Here is a 22,575-nt window from a genome sequence, read left to right as displayed (position 1 = left end):
TACACACGTCACATCTCTATATATCTAAGGGAGAAAATATAACCCGATTTTGGTCTAACATCAGAGATACCAAAAATGTTCGAGAATGACCCTACTGCCCTATGAACCCCACCTAGGAAAAGGTTTAAATAAATAGGAAGAGACAACTCCCCCCACTCCCACTCTTAAATACGATATAATAAGCTCAGAACTGGTCCAGGACAGCAAGAATTAGCACGCAGTCCATGGTGAAAGATGGGATTGGATCCTTAGGGCCTGTAAGAGGCAAGGGCTCAGCTGCCTTTTCCACTGAATAAGGATGGTGGGAAGCCAGCAAAGGAGGAGCTGGAAGAAGGGTATTAACAGTGCCTGTGGGGGACTTCCCTGGAGGTCCAGTGGTTAAGACTCTGCTTCCAGTGCAGGGAGCACCGGTTCAATTCCTGGTCGGGGAACTAAGATCCCACATGCCGCGTGGGGCACGGCCAAAACAAACAAACAAAAAAACAGTGCCCATGGAAAAAGCCTGGCATAGAGTTCCACTCAGCAGTGGTCTGGGTTTGGACTTCCGGGAGCACACCCTCACAGGGGTCTCGCAGATCTGGCTGTGACATCCTGCCAGGGTTGGTGAAGCGTGGCACTGTTGAGGTCAGGGGCCAGCAGACGGAGGCAGGAATAAAGTTAATGAGCAACCAGGAGGCGACAGAGCTGAGCTGACCAGCCTGACCCCCACAGCTCAGCTCAGCTGGCACAAAGAGAAAGGCAACCATGAAGGCGACAGACCTCAACGCGAGAACACTCAGCTTTCTTTTGTAAGGGGAGGGGGATCTAAAGTGTTTCACTTGTCACATGGAATCATCTCCCTGATGGTCTTGGGTGCCAGGAGCCCTGGGGTTATTTTTAATTGCTGCCTTGGTACTATTATTTTTAGGTGACAAAAGCATTCCCCAATGAAATTCAAAGTATCAGAAGACAGATAAATATAAACGCATATATTTTTATCTGTTCACTAGATTAAGACAGATAAATATAAATGCATATATTTTTATCTGTTCACTAGATTAAGGATAGTGTTTCCTACCAGGAAACACTGCATCTATTAAAAAAAAAAAAAAGAAAAAAAAAAAGGAGGGATGTTTTAAAAGGCAGTGAGAGAAATGAGTGATTTTTTTCCCAGCACTCACCAAAACCTTATTTTTATTTACATATGTTTCTAATCATTATTTCCAAAAATAAAACTCGTCCTGTTTACCTGCGCACACCTGCTGGCTAATGTGGGCAGTTCTGGAGCACATTTAGGTAAGTTACTTAGTTCTGTGCCCTGATTTTGCCAAAGATGAAAGCAACAAGCATCGAGCTTCCACAATGTAATCTTTAGAAAGACGTAAGAAAGGGAGTCCCAATGCAGGCCAATCCCACTGGTGCGTCTTACAAGTTCCATGGGCTGCCTTTGGATTTAGCCCAAGTGCTGCTGGCTCCACGTGCCACTCTGAGCCCGGCTGCAGCAAGGCAGACCTCCCCATTTGCTCTCATCAACTGCAGGCTGCAAAGCTGCAAAACTGCTCCAGGACTTTTTGATCTATTTATACGCATCTCCAGATTGGCAAAGGTAAAGGGAAGGCACTAATTTATCTTTTTTTGTTTCCAAAAGATATCCTCCCTTGGACTGGCTGAAAAACTCGTTGTTAGCACATTAAGCCTCGTAACAAACATAGTATCTACCAGCACTGGGGAGGCAACAAACATGCCACATAATCCATCATGAGTCTTGTCCTAAATTTTTTGCAAGAGAGGTCTGTTTGAAGCTCTTCTACAGCTATTTCAACTGGTCTCGTTCCCTTTAAGTCCTTTCCCCCCAATGCATACCATGGCCAGAAAATAAGCTCCTGGTCTATAATTCAGGAGGCTGGAAATCTGAAATCGACCGTGTAGCATGCTGTGCTGGGCACCCCACGCGTGTATGGCTTTGAGAAGAGGATGGTGTGATATGCCACATTGAAACACAGGCCAGTTATGCAAAACGAGACAAAGGACATCCCAAGTCCCATCAGGGCAGCGCTTCAGGAAATGAAATGGCCAAAGGATAAAGCCCATCACGGTTAACAGCAATTTTCCCGGACGTCCCACTGATTGGCATGAGCAATCTCTAAAGCCGACCTTAACGGGCGCCTGCCCTCTACAACCTTGAGAGTTGCGGTGACCACAGACCTAGAATGAGCCTGTGGACCCCTGGAGAGAAGGGGGTGCTGGTGCTGAAGCAGTGGCGGCCAACTTCCAGGGGGTTAAGCTCTATGTGGCTCTGGGGGTGTACGTCAAACAATTCTGTGACCCAAAAAGCCAACGGACAGATGAACTAATCAACACTATTCTTTATTTTACGGGTTGCACCACAATAATTGAATCTTACATAATGAAAACAGGTGCGTCCATGCTGCTTTGAGATTTTTATCTTCATTAAGGGAATTCTTAAGCACGAGATTTCAGGTACAGTATTTTCAAGCTTATATAATCAGTTAGAGGGCAGCTTTCCAATTTCAACTTGCTTATATTCAAGGTGGTAATTTCTCATTCTAATCAGCTGAGGATGGGAGAACTGCAGCCAGAAGAGGGAGGGGGGGCAAAGCCAACAATTAGGAGGCTGCCTATTTTACATAAACATTTTCCAAAAGTGGAGGAGAAGGGAAAGTCAATAACCATTTGCAAGAACATTTTACAATAGTCTTTAACTGAAAAACACCACTGGACACTGTTTTCCCTACACCAACCTTGCAAGTGCAGAAATGGAGGTGAAAGTATTCATTTCTACCTTCCTCGGGTTCCTGTGGTTGTGTGAACAGTGATGTAGGAAAGAATTGGCTACTCTACTCTATATTATTCCATTACATTCCCCAGGACTGTTTGTCAAAAGCCTGCTCAACTTCCTATTTCTGCTAACACTACACAGCCCAGAGCTTAGGTGGCTAGGAAGTGACAGCCATGACAGGCTTTAGACCTACCAAGAAGAGGTTTCAAAGGTTACCTGGACAGCCAAGTTCATTATCCAGACACCCATCCCAAAGGGCAACCTGCCAGGCAACTTAGAATCTGCACATAGTACAGAACTCCCACAGGGAGTGTGGATGGATAGACAGATGGACAGACAGACAGATGCACAGACAGAAGAGCCAATCGCATACTCCAGGCTTTTGAATGGACTCACAATACTGCCTAGAGCTTAGACCTTCTGCCACGTCCTAGTGATGCAACAGTCACACCCACTGCCTGCTTGGATGGGTCTGAGGCCACAGCCTGCTCACGACAAAGATGTCAACCAAAGCCAGCCCTAAGGAAATAAGATCCCCCCCGTTACAGTCAGTACGCTCTTTGATTCTGTTACCAGGTAACTTAAGATGCCATGTGGGATATGACATCCCCAGAAGAAGCAGGTATTGCCATTGCAAAGAGAAATGGCTCCAAAGAGCCATTGCCAGGGAATTTATGGTGGAAATCATGTAGACAAAGGGGAAGAGTGGGCTCACACTTCTCCCCTGCCCCCCCCTTCGAACAATAGGGCTTACAGCAACCTCTGTTGCCTTTTGCTTTTAAGTATTTCTGATGAGTGTTGACTGGAAGGGATACATGAGACTCTTGTTTTAAGTCCAGGAAAATTCTAATGTCCAGCTCTCCTAACTTAGACAGTGAAATAACTCTTCCCCGCTTGGAGAGGAATGTCCAGTCATTTAAGAAATAGCTGGGTTGGCTACCATCATTTCCACTAAAGAACAAGCAACTAAACAGTCCGTCAGAAAGGGCTTCCCTTTTCAGAAGGGCTCGACTCAGCCACAAAGAAGAACTGAAATAAAGACCCAATGGCGGAGATTCTGCCCACATCCAGTGGGCCACTTCCGCTCTACATGTTGTCACGAAACACCCAGAAAGAAGGCTCCCCGTGCTCGCTCACTCCACAGCTGTGGCTGCAGAGAGTTCAGTGCTTTAAGAAGCGGACAGGTTCCTTCCTCAGTGAGGTCGACACAGAGCCACCGGGGTTTGGTAATCAGGGTCCTCAGTGTGCATGTTCTCTCTTGTGAAGCCTGTGGCATTTGAACGTGAACCTAAGAACTCACCCAAAATACACACTGCAGCTTGATGGACTGAGATGGGCCCAGTTCGTGCCCTATTCTTCCCAAGGACTGCGCTGACCAGGCTGGGGAAGGAAAGATGCTTCTGAAACCACTGATGGGAGGAGAGTGGCGCGTGCAGAAGGTATCCTCCTAAACGATCCCCACAAGCCCTAAGCCGAGATGGACGAATCCGCGGGATGGGCAGCAAGACTGTGTTGAAAGCTCGCTCTGCTTCTGAGAAACCAAAAAGGACCAAGATCAGGGAACTGCCCACAACTGCGCGTCTGAGCTCTGCTTAGAACTGCAAGAGGACTAAGGTGAAGGCAGTGGGTGTTGCGCGGGACCTGAGCCCTTCCCTGCAACCAGGGCTGAGCTCTGAGGTCTCACATCTTAAACAAGGCTGCCTGGAGGGTAGCATACGTCCACAACGTATGTCCCCCGGGCCCCCTCCTGACACCCCAGGCTGCCTTGAAGTGGCAACTTTTCATCCAGAGAAGCAGATCTCCAATTTAGGAGACAGAGCCCAGGCCACACACAATAACCCAAATCCTCAGGTCCCTGGAAGGGATGTCTGCTGTGCCAAGGTCAACCAGTAGGGTTATGCCATTATTGTTAAAGCAACTATTGAACACTGCACCCTATGGGCAGCACTCTTTCACGTGTCCTTGTATTTAAATCTCTCAACCATCTGTATAAGACAGGTTCTATCAGCATCCCCATTTTTCCAATAAGAATACTGAGGCTCAGGTAAGTCAAGTCATCGGAAGCAGGTAAGGAACAGGTGCAGGCTCAAACCTAAGTCTTTTTGACTCTACATCCAACACTCTCTTCCCTGCCTCTCAGCTGCCTACAAACCTAGAAGACCTACCCAGTCTTCTCCACCCTGTGGCCACAGACCAGAGCAAAGATCCTGAGGGCCTCCCAAAGAGAAGCAACCGCACACCTGTCCTCACAGCCGTCTGTGTGCCGTCCCTTCTCTACCCACCTCAAAGTACCCACTGACTGTAAATGGTCAGCAGAATTATTACTAAGGTGGGCTCCTCTCCCACGTGACTGGTAATTTTTACAACATCTCTAAGATGAAATGGATTGCTGTATTTATAACAGGGGAACAAACAGAATTAGCAACTTATTTCTTAGTACTTACTTCTTGCTTTTAAAAACTTTTCACCTCCCAGACAAAATGCACAGCAAACTAGGAAATGATTTGAATGTACAATTCACTAAACCAAGACCAAAGCTTGATGGAAATAATTTTATTTCTCATTGGTTGGGGCTATATAGTTCTTATATAAATATGTATAACCATGTTATTGTTATTAATAATAATAGCTAGTATTTATCGAGTACTCACCACATGTGAGTATCAAAGTCCTTTAGATGTACCGAATCAGTTAACCCTCACAGAAACACTATGAGTTTTAAAATTAAATACCAAGGCAGAGAGGTTAAGTAATCAGCGCAAGCTCACAGATCCGGCAAGAGGAGGACACAGGAGTGAATCCTGGGTCTTTTGATGCTCATCTAATAAGTCACAGCTGCCATGGGTGCTTGCTGTTCTCCACCTGGGAATTTTAACCATTAACTTATAGTTCCAATCATTAAGCAATACTGCCTCTCATATAAACACCTAAGCACTTAGATCATATCAAATACAAGTGTCTTAGAACCACATCAACTCACTTACCCTATGAACTGAAGACACTGATTCCACTTTTCTTCCTGTGTATCATCTATTTTGCAGATACAGATAGCAAAACTAAATTAAAAGAACAAGGATGCTATCGTCCTGGTCTACAAATTACCAACGGCGTTTCTGAGAGGGAATAAAATACAGGTGACGATTCTTCAGGGGAGACTGGGTTCTAAATCCACATGGGGGACTTCCCTGGTGGTCCAGTGGTCAAGACTCCACGCTCCCACTACAGGGGGCTCGGGTTCGATCCCTGGTCAGGGAACTAAGATCTCACATGCTGCAAGGTGCAGCCAAAAAAAATTTTTTTAAGTTTAAAAGATAAAATAAAATAAATCCACATGGAAACCATATAATCAGAATTACCACTGAATGTCCCTTAACTGCCCCCCCCAGCAAAAGGACAACATACTATATTTGGTGAATGTAACTCTTTACAAGAACATGTATGTAAATAGATAATGCACACAAATGCACAGAATATAATAGGGAACATGTATGACAAAATATAGGTGAATAAAGTGATGATAAGTATTTTGACTCTACTTCACAGGAACGTGGTTATTCAGTGGTGTGTGCAGTTAAATCTGTGTAAGTTAAACATGTTTGTTAAGTTGGAAGTAAGGTGCTGGAGAAATGCTGCTGGTCCAGAGTCTAATTCTCCACCGCAGCAAGGGCTCAGCACCTCGTACACACTCACCTGCCCAGTCACCTGGCGGGCCCTGACCCCCAGAATCCAAGGACCATGGGCAGCTCAGCATGAGTCCCTGTGGCTCCCACAGCCTCTGCAGGAGGCCTGGAACACACGCTGAAACCAATGCCAACTTCTGCTCTCTCTCTGCAACCAGCCAATAACATTCACAGATTTTTTTTCTTTTTTCCAGGCCTACTTCTATAGGAAAGGCAGCTGTATTCTCATCGATTTTGCAACATTACACTTACTCATGCCTGGCCAGTCTGCTAAGTGAACCTGGTCCCTGGACAAGGCAGCACCCCCAAGCTTGCTTTAATAAGATGAGCAAGAGAAAGTCACAGAGACCCTCTTGCTCAGGTGGCCTTGGCAACTAGAGGAAACTTCTGCAGCCTCATACAGAACAACACCATTCAGGCAGCCCGCAAGAAGATGAGTTTAAATGCTGAGCGATTGATTAGCAAGGCAGGGTCGCTGTGGAGAGGCCTCTGGGCCACCCTTTTTGTAAGGTATCTAAATTTGAAACGGGGAGAGTTACCCAGTTCAGGAACGAGCTCTTGCTCACTTCACAACTAATTCCATTTCTTCGACTGCTAAACACACAAGAGGAAACCACAGAAACTGAGGTATGTACACAAAGCTGGTTGAAAGGAATTTTCAGAAACAATTTTTTCCCCTAAATGATTATTAGCTAAACATTTTCAACTAAGCTGTAAGAAAAAAAAAAAATCAGGGTAATTTTATTTCTTCCTACCTGGGGCTATATAGTAATTATGCAAATGACAGGGAATTTGTCACTTTGAGTAACCATAAGTGTGTAAAATAATTTGATTAAAGAAAATACAGTTGCCTTAGTCATCATACTAATTTGACAAGGACTTTAAAAATGTCTCTCAGCTGTCTGCTTCTGGGTTAGATATGCAAAAGAAAAAAAAATCTTCAAAATGATGCTTCTTTAGGAAAAAAACAGAAAAAGAACAAATCCAGCCTTTTCACCTCAGCCATTAATTTCAAGCCCACTGAATGTTCTCAAGCCTAGAAACAAAGTGACTATAAAGCAGTGAGATGGAACCTTGTTGACACAGTCATTCGTCTCCTTACATTGTCACCAAAACCTCAGACTTCATTTTTACATAACTCTAAATAGAGTGAAGGAAGTCAGACAAAGACAAATACCATATAATATCGCTATACTTGGACTCTAAAAAAAAAAAGATACAAATGAACTTATTTACCAAACAGAGTCTCAAAGACATGGAAGACAAATTTATGGTTACCAAAGGGAAATGGGGTGGGGTGGGGATAAATTAGGAAGTTGGGATTAACATATACACACTGCTGTGTAAAAAATAGATAAACAACAAGGACTTACTGTACAGCACAGGCAACTATACTCAATATTTTGTAATAACCTATAAGGGAAAAAAATCTGAAAAAGAATATATATATATATGTATAACATATATATGTATAACTGAATCACTATGCTGTACACCTGAAACTATACTTCAGTTAAAAATAAACTACTTACTTTAATAAATAGTAAATCAACTATACTTCAATAAAAAAATAAACTATTTATTTTAATAACAAGCTGCAAAAAAAAAAAAAAAAAAGATAGGGACATGCCCATTCCTGATTCATAGGAACCTCCTGTGTGCCCCACCCAGAGACTAAACTGGCCTTTTTAAGTTTTCATCCTGAGGAAATTCAAATGGGTTTGTAATTGAGCTTCATCCATAACAGCCCAGAGGTGCCCGAGGTCTTAATTTCCTGCACATATCCTTATCACCTCCAGTCCTCACTCATTTGAGAACACACACAAACCTCTAAAGCAAGGGCTACGCTCAGGGAATGACTTGGAATATCTCAGTGGGTCTCCCTCAAACACCATCAAGTGCACACAAAACAACTTTCTCTCTGTGCAGTTCCCATATGCCTGTGCCTTCTCCAAACAGCCCAAGACTTAAGCAGATGTTACATCCTTGCAAGTAGGTCAGGGCAGACTGGAGCCACCAGAAGCAAAGACCCGAGTAGAGGAAAATTAAATTGCATTCTCTCTTCTGCACACAGTGATGATCAAACTGAATGGGTCCCTCTTATTTTTTTTTAATACTTATTTATTTATTTAGTTTGGCTGCACTGGGTCTTCATTGCAGCACACGGGATCTTCGTTGTGGCATGTTTTAGTTGCAGTATGCAGGACCTTTAGTTGCAGCATGTGGGCTTTTAGTTGCGGCATGCAGGCTTCTAAGTTGCAGCATGTGAACTCTTAGTTGCAGCAGGCATGTGGGATCTAGTTCCCCGACGAGGTTTCGAACCTGGGCCCCCTGCATTGGGAGCGTGGAGTCTTACCCACTGGACCACCAGGGAAGTCCTGGTCCCTCTTCTTAGGCAGAAAAAAAAATATTTCCTAGCTAGTCAGGCAGTTTAAGTGACTACAAGAGACCATCCCTGTGACTGTTGTCTTATCTGAAGCATGATTTCCAGTTAAAACACTGGCAAGGGTAAGAGATTTCAGAATCCACAGCTGGCCCGGGTTGCACCCAGGTCACCTTATCTATATTATCATCATCATCGAGTTTAGGCATCAGGATCAAAGTCCTTCTGTATTTCCCCAGGAGACCCCAGCACCCAGGCCAAAAGTTGCCAGTCCCCTGCCTAGCTTAACAATTGGTGGCTTTCTTCTATATAGATCTACCTTGAGTTTGGGTGGGTTCTTGAGGGAAAACAGACACACACACACACACACACACACACACACAGAGTCCAGCTTTTCAAAGTTGCTTCTCAAATCACAGGCAACCTCTAATTCAGTTCTGCAGTTGGGCAGCTTACACCAGTGTCAGCGAAGACACTAGGTAATCTGTCTTTTCAGAAAGAAAGCGGAGCAATGAAATGAAGCCTCCTAATATTAAAACAATGGCACCTGGAAAGACGAAATAATAAGGTAATTACGTGGACTTGGGACTCAAACAGGAAGTAATGTCATAGGCAGAGAATTTGCAATCTCCCTTCTCTCCCTGAAAGTAAGCAGTGTTGGCAGGGCCCCAAGGTGTGCCCTTCATCAGGTATCTGAAAATGCTTCCTCAGAGGGGCAGGCTGATTGCCAGTGTAAAGATCCCATATAACACACCTTGCACATGGACCTTGTGTGTGTGATGGCCTACAAACACAGGTTCTCAGGTTTCCTAAGAAAGCCACAATGAATGGAGAAAGTTGCCTTTCCTGGGAACATCCTGCAATGTTTCATTCTCAAATCAGCCATAAAGAAGTCTCACAGCACTGAAGAAACAACAAACTTTTAATTCTACCTCCCAAATAACAGATGAAGAGAAAATTCCCAAGCGGCCCAAAAGAGCAAAACCCATGGCAAGCCAATTCAGTCAACCCTGACAAGCAAACCATTTTCATGAGGTTCAGATGGCAATGGAGAGCCAAGGGCAGCGGAGTAAGGCAGAGACCTGAGCACCTGATGCCTCCACTCTAAGTAATAACAATGCATTCAATTTCCTAAGCCCATCCTCTCCTAGGCCTCCATCTGCTTTCGGCCAGTCACCTGTTGACTCCAGTTACCCTATCCCTCAAACCAGGCTCTCCATTAGCCCAGGCGGGAAATGCCATGAGAGCTGCACCAGGTGGACTCAATTCCTCCTCTGCCTGCCACTCAGCCATTCTGGGATCAGAGTCTACTTCCTATCTCCCGGGGCCAGCCCTGCCTGTAACATCCACCAGCCCTCTACTTCTTAACTTTCTAAAGGGGCTTCGGCCACTCATCTGATCGAAGCCCAGATTCCTTTCTTTCCAAAACCCTTAAATCATTGCAAGCTAAAACCAAGCCCATGCCTTATCATTCATGGTGTGAAAAGTTCTGATGGTGTTTTTCTTTTTTTAAGATGTAAAACCTTTTATTTGTTAATCGTGATCTTCCAAATCTGTGTCCACAAACTACAAAACCCATAACACTCTGTATACTTCTAAAACTTCAGTTTTTGCCAACAGTAGATACTATTATATAGAACATGAATAATCTACTCTATTGAACAAAATTGGTTTGAGGCAAAAACTGTTAAAAACTGTTGATAAACACAGCCCCGGTTAGGTATCACATACTTTGCATATGCTACAGTACAGACCTACATGTATTTTTATTGTACATTTGCGTCTTAGTAATACATCTCTATTTTAATATTTTAATGGTCAAATTCCCTCCAAGGACACTCTGATACACTGACCCCCCCCAAGACACGGTCATCCCCTAATTCCAAAACTCCGAAGGTCACAGGTTCTCTCTGCAACTATGTATTCGAACTACAAGTGCATTTTATACAACAAAAATCTAAACAGAAATGAAAATGTGCTTTTGGCTACAGGTTTCACCGGCAGCATGCATGTCATGGATGCAGCCAGTAACAGGGATTTAAATGCCTCTCATCTGACAAGGAGCAAAGAAAATGCATTTGATTTTCAGAAACCCTGTAAGTCTGTCACCCCAGGAACTGAGCTGAATTTGAACAACCCTCTCTTGTAACCACATAACTTACTTTATCTCACACCAAGAGACCAAGCCTGGTTGTACTTCCCCCTGACAGCAAGCCCCAATTCTTAGGAGGCTGTTTATGAATGGTACAGGGCACCCAGCGACTGGCCCTCATTAACTGCACCCCAAGGCCAGGAAGAAGGGATTAATGGTACCATCAGAAAGATCATGGTTCTATCTCAGGATGTAGTTCTCCAATAGCCAAAACCTTGTCCAATTCTATCTCCATCAAACTTGCTCACTAACACTCAAAATCTATGACATTTGATTTCAGTTTCAGGTCAGTAGCCAAGTAATGTCTTAACACTATACACTCTGAAAAATCCTGCTTAGTCAGGACCGTACTTGGGTCTGGAAGTGCATTCTCTTAAACCCAAGTTGGGACCACCTGCGCGGGGCAGGAGACAGCAGGTAAAGTAGGTATTTGACTGCTGAGTCATTACAAGCTGTTTCCTCTGGTATGTTATGCACCCCTGACCATTTGAACATTAAAATCCCCCCTCAGAAGGCAAATGAAATCGATGTACCTTGTGCACAATGATGCAATACGCCCCTGGGAACGACAGACCACGGTGGGGAATTTAGGTCTAAGAGTGGGTAGCAAAAACTACACAAACTCACAGCTGCTCTCCAGGTATTGTAACTTTATCCCAGACGCTGAGAGATGGCTAACGGGATACGGAGTGGGAATACTCCCCCCGCAGCCCCGGCTCAGATCAGGGCCACACTTGGGCGCATTTTACTCTAAACTGTTAAATCCCTCCGTAACTGGCGGATAGAGAAAGCTACCGGAGAAAATGATGCATAATGGATTTGTTCTCCCGGAGGATGGAATGCAGAGTCGAGGACGCAAGAGGCTAACGGGCTTTTCTTTCCATGTACAGGTCACCTGAAAACCGCGATGCTTTCCTCTGCAGGGGGGCTCCTGAACTCACCCTCTGGCTGTGCTTTGGCGGGAGAGGGATGGTTTCACGCCCACCTGCCCGCCGCCCCTCCAACCCGGGTCCCCCCCAGCCCCCGCCGGCCGCGCGAGCAGCTGCGGGCATCAGCGGTCCCGCCGGCTCCCGGTTCGCTCAGCAGCCCGGGCCGGCAGCTCCCCCGGCGGCCGCCTCTGCACCACTCGCCAACCTCCACGCCGGGCGGAGGTCATGCCCGCCTGCCCCCGGCGCCCGGGCTGCCCCCTCCTCCTGTCAGCTGAACACCCGGGAGCCGCGCTGGGGAAGGGGCCCCGCGGTGGAGTTGGCACGGGGACTCACCAGGTAGGCGCCCACCGTGCCCTGCGCCAGCATCAGGGCGCACTCGGACACGAGGAAGATCTTGATGTTGGAGAAGCAGGACACCTTCTTTTTCTTCTTCTTGTTCCTCTGCGCCTCGTCCCCCTGCAGCTCGCCGCTCCGGCCGCCGCCCGACGAGCCGCCCGGCTTCTTTCCCTGCATCCTTCCCCCGCCGCCGCCGCCGCCTCTTTCCCGCTTGCCCCGGGTGTCGGGGCCGCTGCCGGGCTGAGGTGCGCGCGGCGAGGCTGCGTGCTGTCCCCGCCCCGGGCCCGCGGCGGCCACCCCCGTCCTGCCGGGGCTGGAAAGGTGGAAGGCACGGCTCCTCGCAGCCGCCGCCGCCGCCGCCGCCGCCGCCGCTGCTGCCGCCGCCGCCGCCGCGCTCGCCCCCTTCCTCCTCCTTCTCCTCCTCCTCCGCCCTCCCCTCGCCTCCTCCTCCGGCTAGGGCTGTGCCAATCACAGGGGCTCCTCGCACCGCCCGCCGCCGCCGCCGCTGCCTCGCCGCCGGCGGCTGCCCGCCGCTGCCCTCGCCCAGTTCCCGTCGCCCGCGGGCCGCGCCTGCCCTCGCCTCCCCTTCTACCGCGAGGCCCGGGCCTCGATCGCCGCTGCGCGCCCCCGCCGCGCCGCTCCTCGCCGCCTGTGCGCCCCGGGGCAGGTGCGAGGGTACCGGCCTGGGGCGCCAAGCGCTGCCCCTTGGCCGAGGCTGGAAGCGTCCCGCTGCCCGAAGGACGCGAGAGAGGGAGAGTCCTTGCGGAGTAAGGGAGGGGGTGCCCCAGAGGGAGGAAGGCCGTACCCAGCCACTAGATGGCGCTGCGGGGCTCGGGGCGCCGCCGTGGACACTGGGTGCTATTGCAGGAGGAACTCCAGCCGCGGAAATGGGGTGCGGAGGCGCCCCCGCGGGGCGGGGACCTAGAGCTCCGGCGTCGGGGCGCTAGACCCGAGGGGTGGAGCGGTTTCTAGGAAGAGAGAGAAGACTGAGTACCCAGGAAAGGGTTGGTGCGCTCCCTTCCCCTCCGCCCGGGTATTTCTGGGGACAGATGTTGCGCTCTGGGGCTTGGGGAGGTGCCAGAGGTCAGAGCTGCTCGAGGCTTCTACAGCCGGCTGGCCTCTGCTCCTGCTCTCCTAGGCCTCTGGGTGTGCCTAAAAGGCCCCAGACCGAAAGGAGAGAAAAGAACGGAAGCGCAGCAAGAGAGAAGTTCCATTAACCTGTCGGCAGCCGCACAGATTATCAGGTGCCCCCAGCCACGGTGTCTAGGTGGCTGCAGGGTCGCAGCGACCCCAGCAGAGGGCCTTGTGCAGCCCGCCATCTGCCTGGAGCCCATCCTCAAAAATGATGTAGCCGCGCGGCTGGAGCCAGCAGGAAGAGATTAGCCACAGGCCTGCCTTGGTCCCCACCTCTCGCCTAGCTTTGTGGCCCGGGCCACCTTCCTTGGCCTTGGCCTGAATGCCCAGGCCCCGTGGCAGCCGCTCTTTATAATCATTACCAGTAGTTTGTGCCACAAGGCACTACCGACAGGATCTGCTAGTCCGCAGACAGCTTCCGGAAGCTCAGAGAAACCTGGAAAGGACTGGACACGTACCAGAAAGCACTCGGCATCTTCTACCTGGTCCAGTGGGGGCTTAACCAATCATTTGAAAAAAAGCCTTTCCTTAATAGTCATGTTTAAGAAAATGATCCACTCTCTTAGGCGCCTGTGTACCAAGGCAGGCTTAAATCCGAAATTGAAGAGTAATTAACACTTTCATAATTTTTGCTTACTCCCAAAGAACTTGAACGAGAACGGATAGTGTAATGGTAGGGGGTGTTGTCTTGCCATACCATTTAAACATAAACTGCTGCATCCTCCTTTGGTTCCACACATGATCTCACCTAGGCTTGGTGTCCCTTTCAGATGCTCCCCTCCCCTTGTCTCGGCTGTCTCCTATGTGAATTGGCTTCCACCACAGAGGTCTTTTTCCATGTTCCCCGATTCCTGTCATTATCGGCTATACCATTCCCCAAGAGTCTATCACCTTACTGCAGCCCCTCCCTTACTCCCTACACCCTCCCCTCACTCATAGCCAACTTTTCTATGGGATCTTTCCTCTCACGCCCTTGGTCCTCTCCATCACTCTGGCATCATGAGAGTGCCTCATCACTTTTTCCTGAGAAGACCCTTGATGAACTAGCTCCCTTCCCTGCCTCCAAAACTGTGAGCTACAAAGCTAAGACTGTTTACTTGTTTCTGAACAGTGATCCTGTCGCTATTGAAATAGCTTTCAAAGTGCAGTATAGTCTTCGAGTCTTATTTACATACTTTGTTATAACAAGAGCTAATGTTTGTTGTGTGCTGACTCTGGCCAAGCACCGTTTGTTCTAAGTGCTTCACCCACATTTACAATTTAACCCACACAACCATCCTCTAAACTAGACACTCTTATTAGCCCTGTTTTACAAATAAGAAACCAGGCCCAAAAATGTTAACTAAACTTACCAATGTCACACATATCCAGTAAATGGCAGGGCCAGCCTTTGAAACCAAGGTGTCTGCTATCACAGCCCCAGTTCTGAACTCCCTATATATTATCTTGCTTGTCACCCAGTGGTCTGTCTCTTGGGGAGGATGGGACTCATATTGTCCCTATTTTATAAATGGAGACTCAGAGATGTAGAATGTAGAATGGGACAGGACTTGGATGCAAGTCCAGCTGTCTATACACTACATTGCCTCAGGTACAGACCAAAAGAGGGACAAGCTTTTTTCAGCTTCAACCATTTATTTAACATAAAATTTAACTGTCTTTAGAGAACTCAAACCCTTTTGCTGTCAGAGGATTCTGGGTTAGGGTTGTAGATTCCTCCTATAATTTATGGTACACAGCCATGAAAATAATTCAGTGCCTGAAGCCTTAAGAATAATCAAAGTCGGCCTGAAGGCAACCAGGCATTAGCCTCATGACAGTCAGAAAGAAGGAATTTAATAGGTTCAATTCTCTTCCTTCCTGCTCTTCCATTGTTTACCTGTACATGAGGGTTCCCGGAATAACGAGCTGGGTTTACGAGCAGCAGGTGCTTCTGTTTGGCTCCTCTCCTGTGCAGAGGCAGAAGCAGAAAAATAGTAACTGTCTTCGTATCTGTACAACATGTGACTGCTGATAGAGTGCTCTGATGTCCTGTGTCTCACTCAAATCTCACAAGGAGAGCAGATCTTATTAACCCCATTTTACTCAAAAAGAAAGAGCAGCAAGTGGCTTTTTGGAGGTCACAGCTAGCTAGTGTCAGGAATTAAAACCTGCATTTTCCACCCCAAACTGGGGGAGCACCTAGGAGAAGGAGGAAGGAGATGAAGAAAGAGTTTAGGCCTCCCACGATCTGGGGTGCCCCCTCCAACCAGCCTCTGAAATGGACAGTTGACCATCATGTGATGAGCAAGGCAAACACCAGCTTAAACCCCACCCACCAACTGGGCGACCATGAATGTTGCCTTGGAGAAATGGTTTAGCCACCATTTCTAGGCTGGAGGCTTTTTCATTCCTCTTTCCCTCTAGTGGTGGATGATGGGTTTAGAACCGGTCAGTATGAATGACTGTAGAACCCTTGGGATTATTTTAGTCTCTCAACTACTTTTCTGGGCTAGATGACTTTTCTAAGTTAGATGAAAATATTGCTAGCTGAGGCTCTGATTCCATGAGCCCTTACTTTGCTGACTATTAGAAGTATTCCAAACATTGAGATGCTGCAATGTACTCAGGAAATCTGAAGCATAAAGAAGATTGGGTGACATGGGAAGATAAACTGGCTTTTGATTCTAAAATATTAATAAACTGTATGTATATGCTTAGTGATTAAGATTTGGAGAGCTTTTCTCCCTTACTTTAAAAAGGACCATCAGTTCATTTCTGTAGGAGAGAAGTGGGTTAACTTCATGGATGTGGAAAAAAAATGACAATGTCTTCCACTGTTACTGGGCTGTGTCAGGATTTCACAGCAAGCAGCCTCAATGTAATTCCACACAAGGAGAAACTGTTGTCCTAGTAATTCACATGAACCATCTTTTGCCAGCTTCAATTTTGTTCACAGGCAAATACAAAGTTGAAAAATAAATGCAAAGAATGATTTCTGATTGTCACTGGAGTGCAAAAGAGATGCTTAGATCCTCACCCTATGGATGGATTTTTCTTTTCTTTTTCTGAAAATACACCAATCATGTATTGTGTTCAACCAAGGATAGAATTGGGGCTGGGCCAACTTCTTTGGCTTGAAACTAATATTTGGGCTGAGTTGAAGCTTATTTCCTCTTCCTCAGGGTTTTTCTCCCCCCACCTCCACTTTCCAATTAGCCTGATCCATATGCCTTTCTACCATATAGCCTGCATTTGCTGCTTTCTATAATCTTAGTTCTGTATTTTTAATTATATGTCTTAATTTGAATATATCCTAAAACTCAGCAAAGAAGTTAAAAGGATAAACATCAGTTTGGATGCAATTAAAAAAAGGAGGAATCCAAAATCCAACTGGAGAAACAGAAGAAAGAAAAAAAACTAACGAAAATCGAAGAATAGGTATGAGAAAACTTGGTTTTTAGAAATGTGTTATATTTATGGAAAATGAGTTTTGAGATAAAGGAGGAGTAAAACAAACGTGTACCAATGTTAGTGTATTTGGGTAGCTCATCATTTGCTACCTTCTATAGATATTTATGTAAATAGAATGTGTTTATCCAAATAGACTGTTAGCTTCTTAAGGGTAGAGAGAGTATCTTGTTTTAAAAATAAAGGAGCATTTGTCCTGCTCAGGTTCTAACAGGCCTCCTGCCAAGAAGCTTGGTACTTCTGATTAAGACAGGAAAACAACCCAGAAGGGGTCCAAGTTCATAGGAAACTTCCTTCCAGGCACTCTCCCCAGGGACCCACTTCTCCACCCCAGCAGCAACTGTGCACGTCCTTCTTGCAGCAGGCCTTGTCCCCATCAGCCCCTTTCATTGACATCTTGCTTTTACTTTTCTCTCTCAGAAAAAGGGAAGATCCCAGCTTTGCTCCCAGTCTCTGAAAAATGCACTCCAACCTTTGTATTTTAAGGATGGGTACTGACAGCAACTGTGGGCACATGAAATTAGCCAGCACTGAAAGTGTTTGGGGGGCCCCAGAGCATCTCCAGCCAAGGAAGGTGGAGACTTAGAGTTTAATATCATGTCAAGAGTTTCATGGGTTCCAAGCCTGGCAGAAAGTGGCCATAGCTGTCCGCCTTCCTGAGGGGAAGTGGGCTCCAGGCCTGTGTACCCTCGGCAGGCACGGTGCAATGCAATGCATTAACTCTCTGATTGATCTAAGAGATAAGGAGTTCCTGGAGAGTATATATGAAGACAATGAAAGAAAATCCACAAGGTGCATTGTGCCACTGAACCCTAAATCAAGTGTATGGTAAGTCCCCTACATATGAACCTTCAAGTTGCGGACTTTCAAAGATGCAAATGTGCCTTCGCATGTCCGATCACATCAGGTGTGAGTGAAATTGCAGCTTGCCCTCCGTCTCCTATTGCTGATGATCCTTCAGCTCTACCATCTCCCTCTCCACCTCTCCACCTCCTCTCCCTCCTCCAGTCAGTAACTCTTCTTGCCTATTCACTTGATACCAGCCCTGTATGCCAGCTATTGTACTGTACTACTATACTTTTCAAGGTACTGTAGTGTAAGACTTAAAATGTTTTCTTTACTTTTTGTGCTTGTTTGGCTTTTTATGTATTATTTGTGTGAAAAGTATGATAAACCTATTACAGTACAGTACTATATAGCCGATTGTGTTAGTTGGGTACCTAGGCTAACTTCGTTGGACTTGCGAACAGACTGGACTTACGAACGCACTCTCAGAATGGAACTTGTTCATATGTATAAAGGGTTCCTGGAGAGTATATACAAAGACCATGAAAGAAAATCCACAAGGTGCAGCGTGCCACTGAATCTAGAGTATGAATAATAGAGAAATCATATACAGAGGAGAGAGGAGGAGCACCCCTGCTCAGGTTACGGCCCTCCCCGTATACCGCCTTCCAGCTCCTGCAGGCCTTCTCCTCCCCTATGGAATGACAGGTAAGGGGGTCTGAGGGCATGACACACTGAACAAGAAGGCTGTCCAATCTCTGTCTGCCTGTTGCGGGCTGATTGGTGCCCCGCTCCCCAAAATTTGTATGTTGAAGTCCTAACCCTCATTACCTCAAAATGTGACTGTATTTGGAGACAGGGCCATTGAAGAGGTAATTAAAGCACAGTGAAGTCATATAGGTGGGCCCGAATCCAATAGGACTAGTGTCTTTATAAAGAAGAGGAGATAAGGACACAGAAAACACAGACAGAGGGGCAGCACCTGCAGGTCAAGGAGAGAGGCCTCAGAAGAAACCAAACCTGCTGACGCCTTGATCTCAGATCTTCCAGCTTCCAGAATTGGGAGGAAATAAATTTCTGTTGTTAAGCAACCCAGTCTGTGATATTTTGTTATGGCAGCCCTAGCAAGCTAATAAAATACCTTAACACTATCCCCAGCCCTTCACACTCACCCTGTACTGGCCATAATTAACTAATTGTGGTTCCTTGGGCTCACCATGGTTTCTCCTCCTCCAAACTTTTGCACCTGCTCTTTCCTCTGCCCTTACCTCCCCTTTCTTCAGCTGGCTTACACCTACTAGTACCTTAAGATCCACCTAAAGTGTCACCTCCTCCAAGAAGCCTTTAAATACCCTCTCCCTACTGCCCTCCCAACTCCCTCACTGCCTCCCTACCACTACAGCCCCTTACCACCTAGGCCAGCCTCTGCCCTAGCATTTCTCCCACTGTTGAGGACACTCACTGCACTTCTCCCTGTCTAGACTGATTAGTGTCTTTCATCTCCATATTTCTGCCCCCCGCAAGAGCCAGGACCAGAGTGGTCAGTAACTAGTATTGGGAAGAGAAAAAAATGAGTGAAAACACAAGAAAAAGTAACGCTTCCCCACCTGATGCTTCAGATTCTAGCTGAATTTGAAAAGGAAGTGGGACAGATAAGATGTGGATTCACGTAAACCAAAACTAAAGTTGTGGGATTGAAATCTGATTTTGAAGATCAGAATCAAAATTGCAGAAAACCCAAACAAATGATATAGAATCAAGCTAGAGAAGTTTTCTCTCAATGTAGAGAAAAGAAACAAAGATTACAAAAAAGATGAGAGAAAAGATGGGTGATCTGGTAGATCAAAAGTAAAGACTTAATATATGGATAAGAAGGACCCCCTCAAGGAAGATATAACCAGAATAAATGATGTTGCTGCAATATTGAAGAAAACTAATGGAAGAAAAATTTTCAAGCTGAAAAAAGAGGTAGAATGAACAATTTAAAATAGCGTACCATTTCTAGGCAAAATTTGCCTGAAGAAAGATGCACAATATGATATAATCTAGCAAATTTGTTTGAACATAAAGGATTTTTTAAAAAATTCTATAAATATCCAGACAAAACATTAAAGTCACTTATCATCAAATGAAAACAGGCTGATTTGAGAATGTATCACATGACTGAATGCCAGATGAAAATGGAGCAAAGTCTAAATGGTACTAAGAGAAAATGCTTATGACTCAAGCTGAAATGTTAATTAATTTGCAAAGAAAAGAAAAAAGACATTCTTAGTTTTTCTAATCAGGAACTCAAAAAAGATACCACCCATGCACTTTTCTTGAAAAATTTATGGAAAGACAGGTTCGAATGGAACAACATATTAATTAAAGACAAAAACTCAAGAATAGCAAAAGTGGGTTCAAAAACATTGTGACAGTCTGAGCTAAATGTATAGAATTACGTTTTAAAAAATTCTGTAAATAGAATATTGGTACAGATGGAAAGTTTTTGTTGTTGTTGTTACTTCTAAAATAACTAAAAATAAAACTAATAATAAATAGGTTTATAATTCCAAATGATATTGGCAAAGAATGGAGGAAAGATGGGTATGTGGAGAATTAGAAGTGTACTAAATTCCTCATCTTATAGAAGAAGGAATCAAATTATTATATTATTCATGAATTTGATAATTAGAGAACCTATGCATTCAAGTGTGATTTTGAAAAACCTAATTAGAAGAATTCATAATAGAATGTATGCTTGTAAAAATGGGGAAAATAAAAACCAAGAAAAATTGTACTTTGGGAAGAAAATGGAATAACACAGTGGTTCAAATCAAGGTCTTTTGAGTCAGGGAAATCTGGTTTTTGGAAGTGGTTCTAGCATTTGCTAATGTTGGTCTGGAAAATTTACTCACCTGCTCAGAGCCTCTCTTTTCCTGTCTGTAAAACTTGAATAACATGTACTTCACAGGGTAGTTGTGGGGATTATAGGAAATCTTTGTCTAAAGAAATTAGTCCAGTGCTTAACCTAAGCATAAATCAAAAAAAAAAAAAAAAAAAGAGTTGTTGGCACCCGAGCCAGTGGGGACTGGGTCACCCTGAGCTGGGATGGTGCCGAGATGCTGAGCAGGTTCCTTGCCCTGCGCTCCTGGGAACTGGCCAGAAACTGGATTTCCACCATGGGCACGTGGGGTGCGGTGGGCACTGTGGGGCTGCTGTGGTCCACCGACTGGTGGCTGATTCTGGACTGGGTGACCTACATCAAGGGCAAGTTTAAGAAGGATGATTAATTAAACTGACCCCCCCCCAACCAGGCCCCTCTGTTATCTGATGGTGCTGCCTCCTTCCATCTGCCTCTGGAACAGCCCACACTCTCGGGATGGACCTCGAAGTTTAAAAAAAAAAAAATCAACATGTTGATTGGTGTTGCCGTGATTTTGTCTTTGTTATCACTTACAGTAAAGGATTGAGAATGCTTGAATCTCCCTGGTGCCCCGCCTCTGGGAAGCTCTCCTAGCCCTGTTTCCTGAACCCACTCCTCAGTTGTGTCTGATCTTTTAAAATTTTTTTGATTTGGCTCCTGTTCTAGATTTCTGATCAATTGCACAAACTTGACATTTAGAATGTTCCTTTCTTTGTAAGATGAACTTGCCTATGTGACCAAGTGTGAGTTTGTCTGTTTTCATGCCTGTGGCTGTTTCTCATGTCAGTGTTCAAACTCAGGTCCTCTGAACCCTACCTGAGCAAAACCCCCAGATATCCCACATGATTATCCAGAATGAGTAGATGGACAGTTATAACAATAAATTTAGATGATTTAACCTCGTGTATTAAAATACTAAGACTTCAGGATTGGGTTAAGAAAAAATCCAACTGTGACCTAATGATAAGAAACGTATCCAAAAGAAAAGACACAACTAGATTAAAAATAAAAGAATGAATAAAGATTTACTAGAAAAACAGAAATGAAGTAAAAATAAAGGTATTATTATAAAATTCATACAAGAATGGATACAAGGCCAAAAAATATCAAATGAGTCAATGAGTGCATAAAAATGTGCAGTCTTCAATGACGATATCAAAGGAATATATATATATTATGCAGATATATAAAGCAAAGATATATAAGAAGAAATGGACAGAATACAATTATTTCATGTGAGCCTTTTATAGAAAGTAGACAAAGTAGATATATTTCAAAGGATGTGTACTATAAATAATTAAAATGTATTTAAAACAAAACCAAGGAAAACAGAAGAAAAGATTTTCTAAAGATAAGCATAGAAAATTGAACAAATTTTTTTTAAATAGAAATAGTAAAGTTGATACACAAATTCAAGAACTGTTTTTTTTTTTTTAACACAACTCAAGAACACATGAAAAGAGAAAAAACAAGATTTAAAAGTAGAAAAGAGGGCTTCCCTGGTAGCACAGTGGTTAAGAATCTGCCTGCCAATGCAGGGGACACGGGTTCGAGCCCTGGTCTGGGAAGATCCCACATGCCACGGAGCGACTAAGCCCGTGAGCCACAACTACTGAGCCTGCGTGTCTGGAGCCTGTGCTCCGCAACGGGAGAGGCCGCAACGGTGAGAGGCCCACACACCGCGATGAAGAGTGGCCCCCGCTCGCCACAACTGGAGGAAGCCCTCACACAGAAACGAAGACTCAACACAGACAAAAATAAATATAAATAAATTAATTAATTAAAAAAAAAGTATAAAAGAAACAGGAAAATTTTAATAAATATGGAAATATTATTTTAAAATACTATGTTAATAAATTTGATAAACTGAACTAAATGATTATTTGTATGGAAAATTGTACCTGACTCTCAGACTGCTAAAGATGTCTCATTGTCTGAAAATTTCACTAGTGATAACTTTCAGACTTTCACAAAGACAGATAATTTCATATTATATAATATTTCCAGTATAAAAACAAAAGCTGAAAATATATAGCTT

At 45.1% G+C, this 22,575-nt stretch overlaps 2 protein-coding genes across 3 annotated transcripts in view; one reads left to right on the top strand and one right to left on the bottom strand.

Moving 5' to 3' along the window:
- SLCO3A1 (solute carrier organic anion transporter family member 3A1) overlaps positions 1-12,605 on the bottom strand; it is a 328,719-nt gene extending 316,114 nt beyond the window's left edge. For both annotated transcript variants that reach the window (XM_007164979.2, XM_007164978.2), the window contains exon 1: positions 12,257-12,605. In XM_007164979.2, the coding sequence (XP_007165041.2) occupies positions 12,257-12,436 (180 nt within the window). In that variant the 5' untranslated portion in view covers positions 12,437-12,605. The remainder of the gene's footprint in view (positions 1-12,256) is intronic.
- Positions 12,606-20,733: 8,128 nt separating this feature from the next.
- On the top strand, positions 20,734-20,904 carry LOC103015041 (cytochrome b-c1 complex subunit 10-like). The gene has a single exon (XM_057541966.1). The coding sequence runs from the start codon at positions 20,734-20,736 to the stop codon at positions 20,902-20,904; it is 171 nt and encodes a 56-aa protein (XP_057397949.1).
- Positions 20,905-22,575: the final 1,671 nt, after the last annotated feature.

The sequence above is a fragment of the Balaenoptera acutorostrata genome, chromosome 3, assembly GCF_949987535.1.
Source record: "Balaenoptera acutorostrata chromosome 3, mBalAcu1.1, whole genome shotgun sequence".
Taxonomy (NCBI): Eukaryota; Metazoa; Chordata; class Mammalia; order Artiodactyla; family Balaenopteridae; genus Balaenoptera; species Balaenoptera acutorostrata.
The sequence above is the reverse complement of the archived record's forward strand: the minus strand, read 5'-3'. Positions and strand labels throughout refer to the sequence as shown.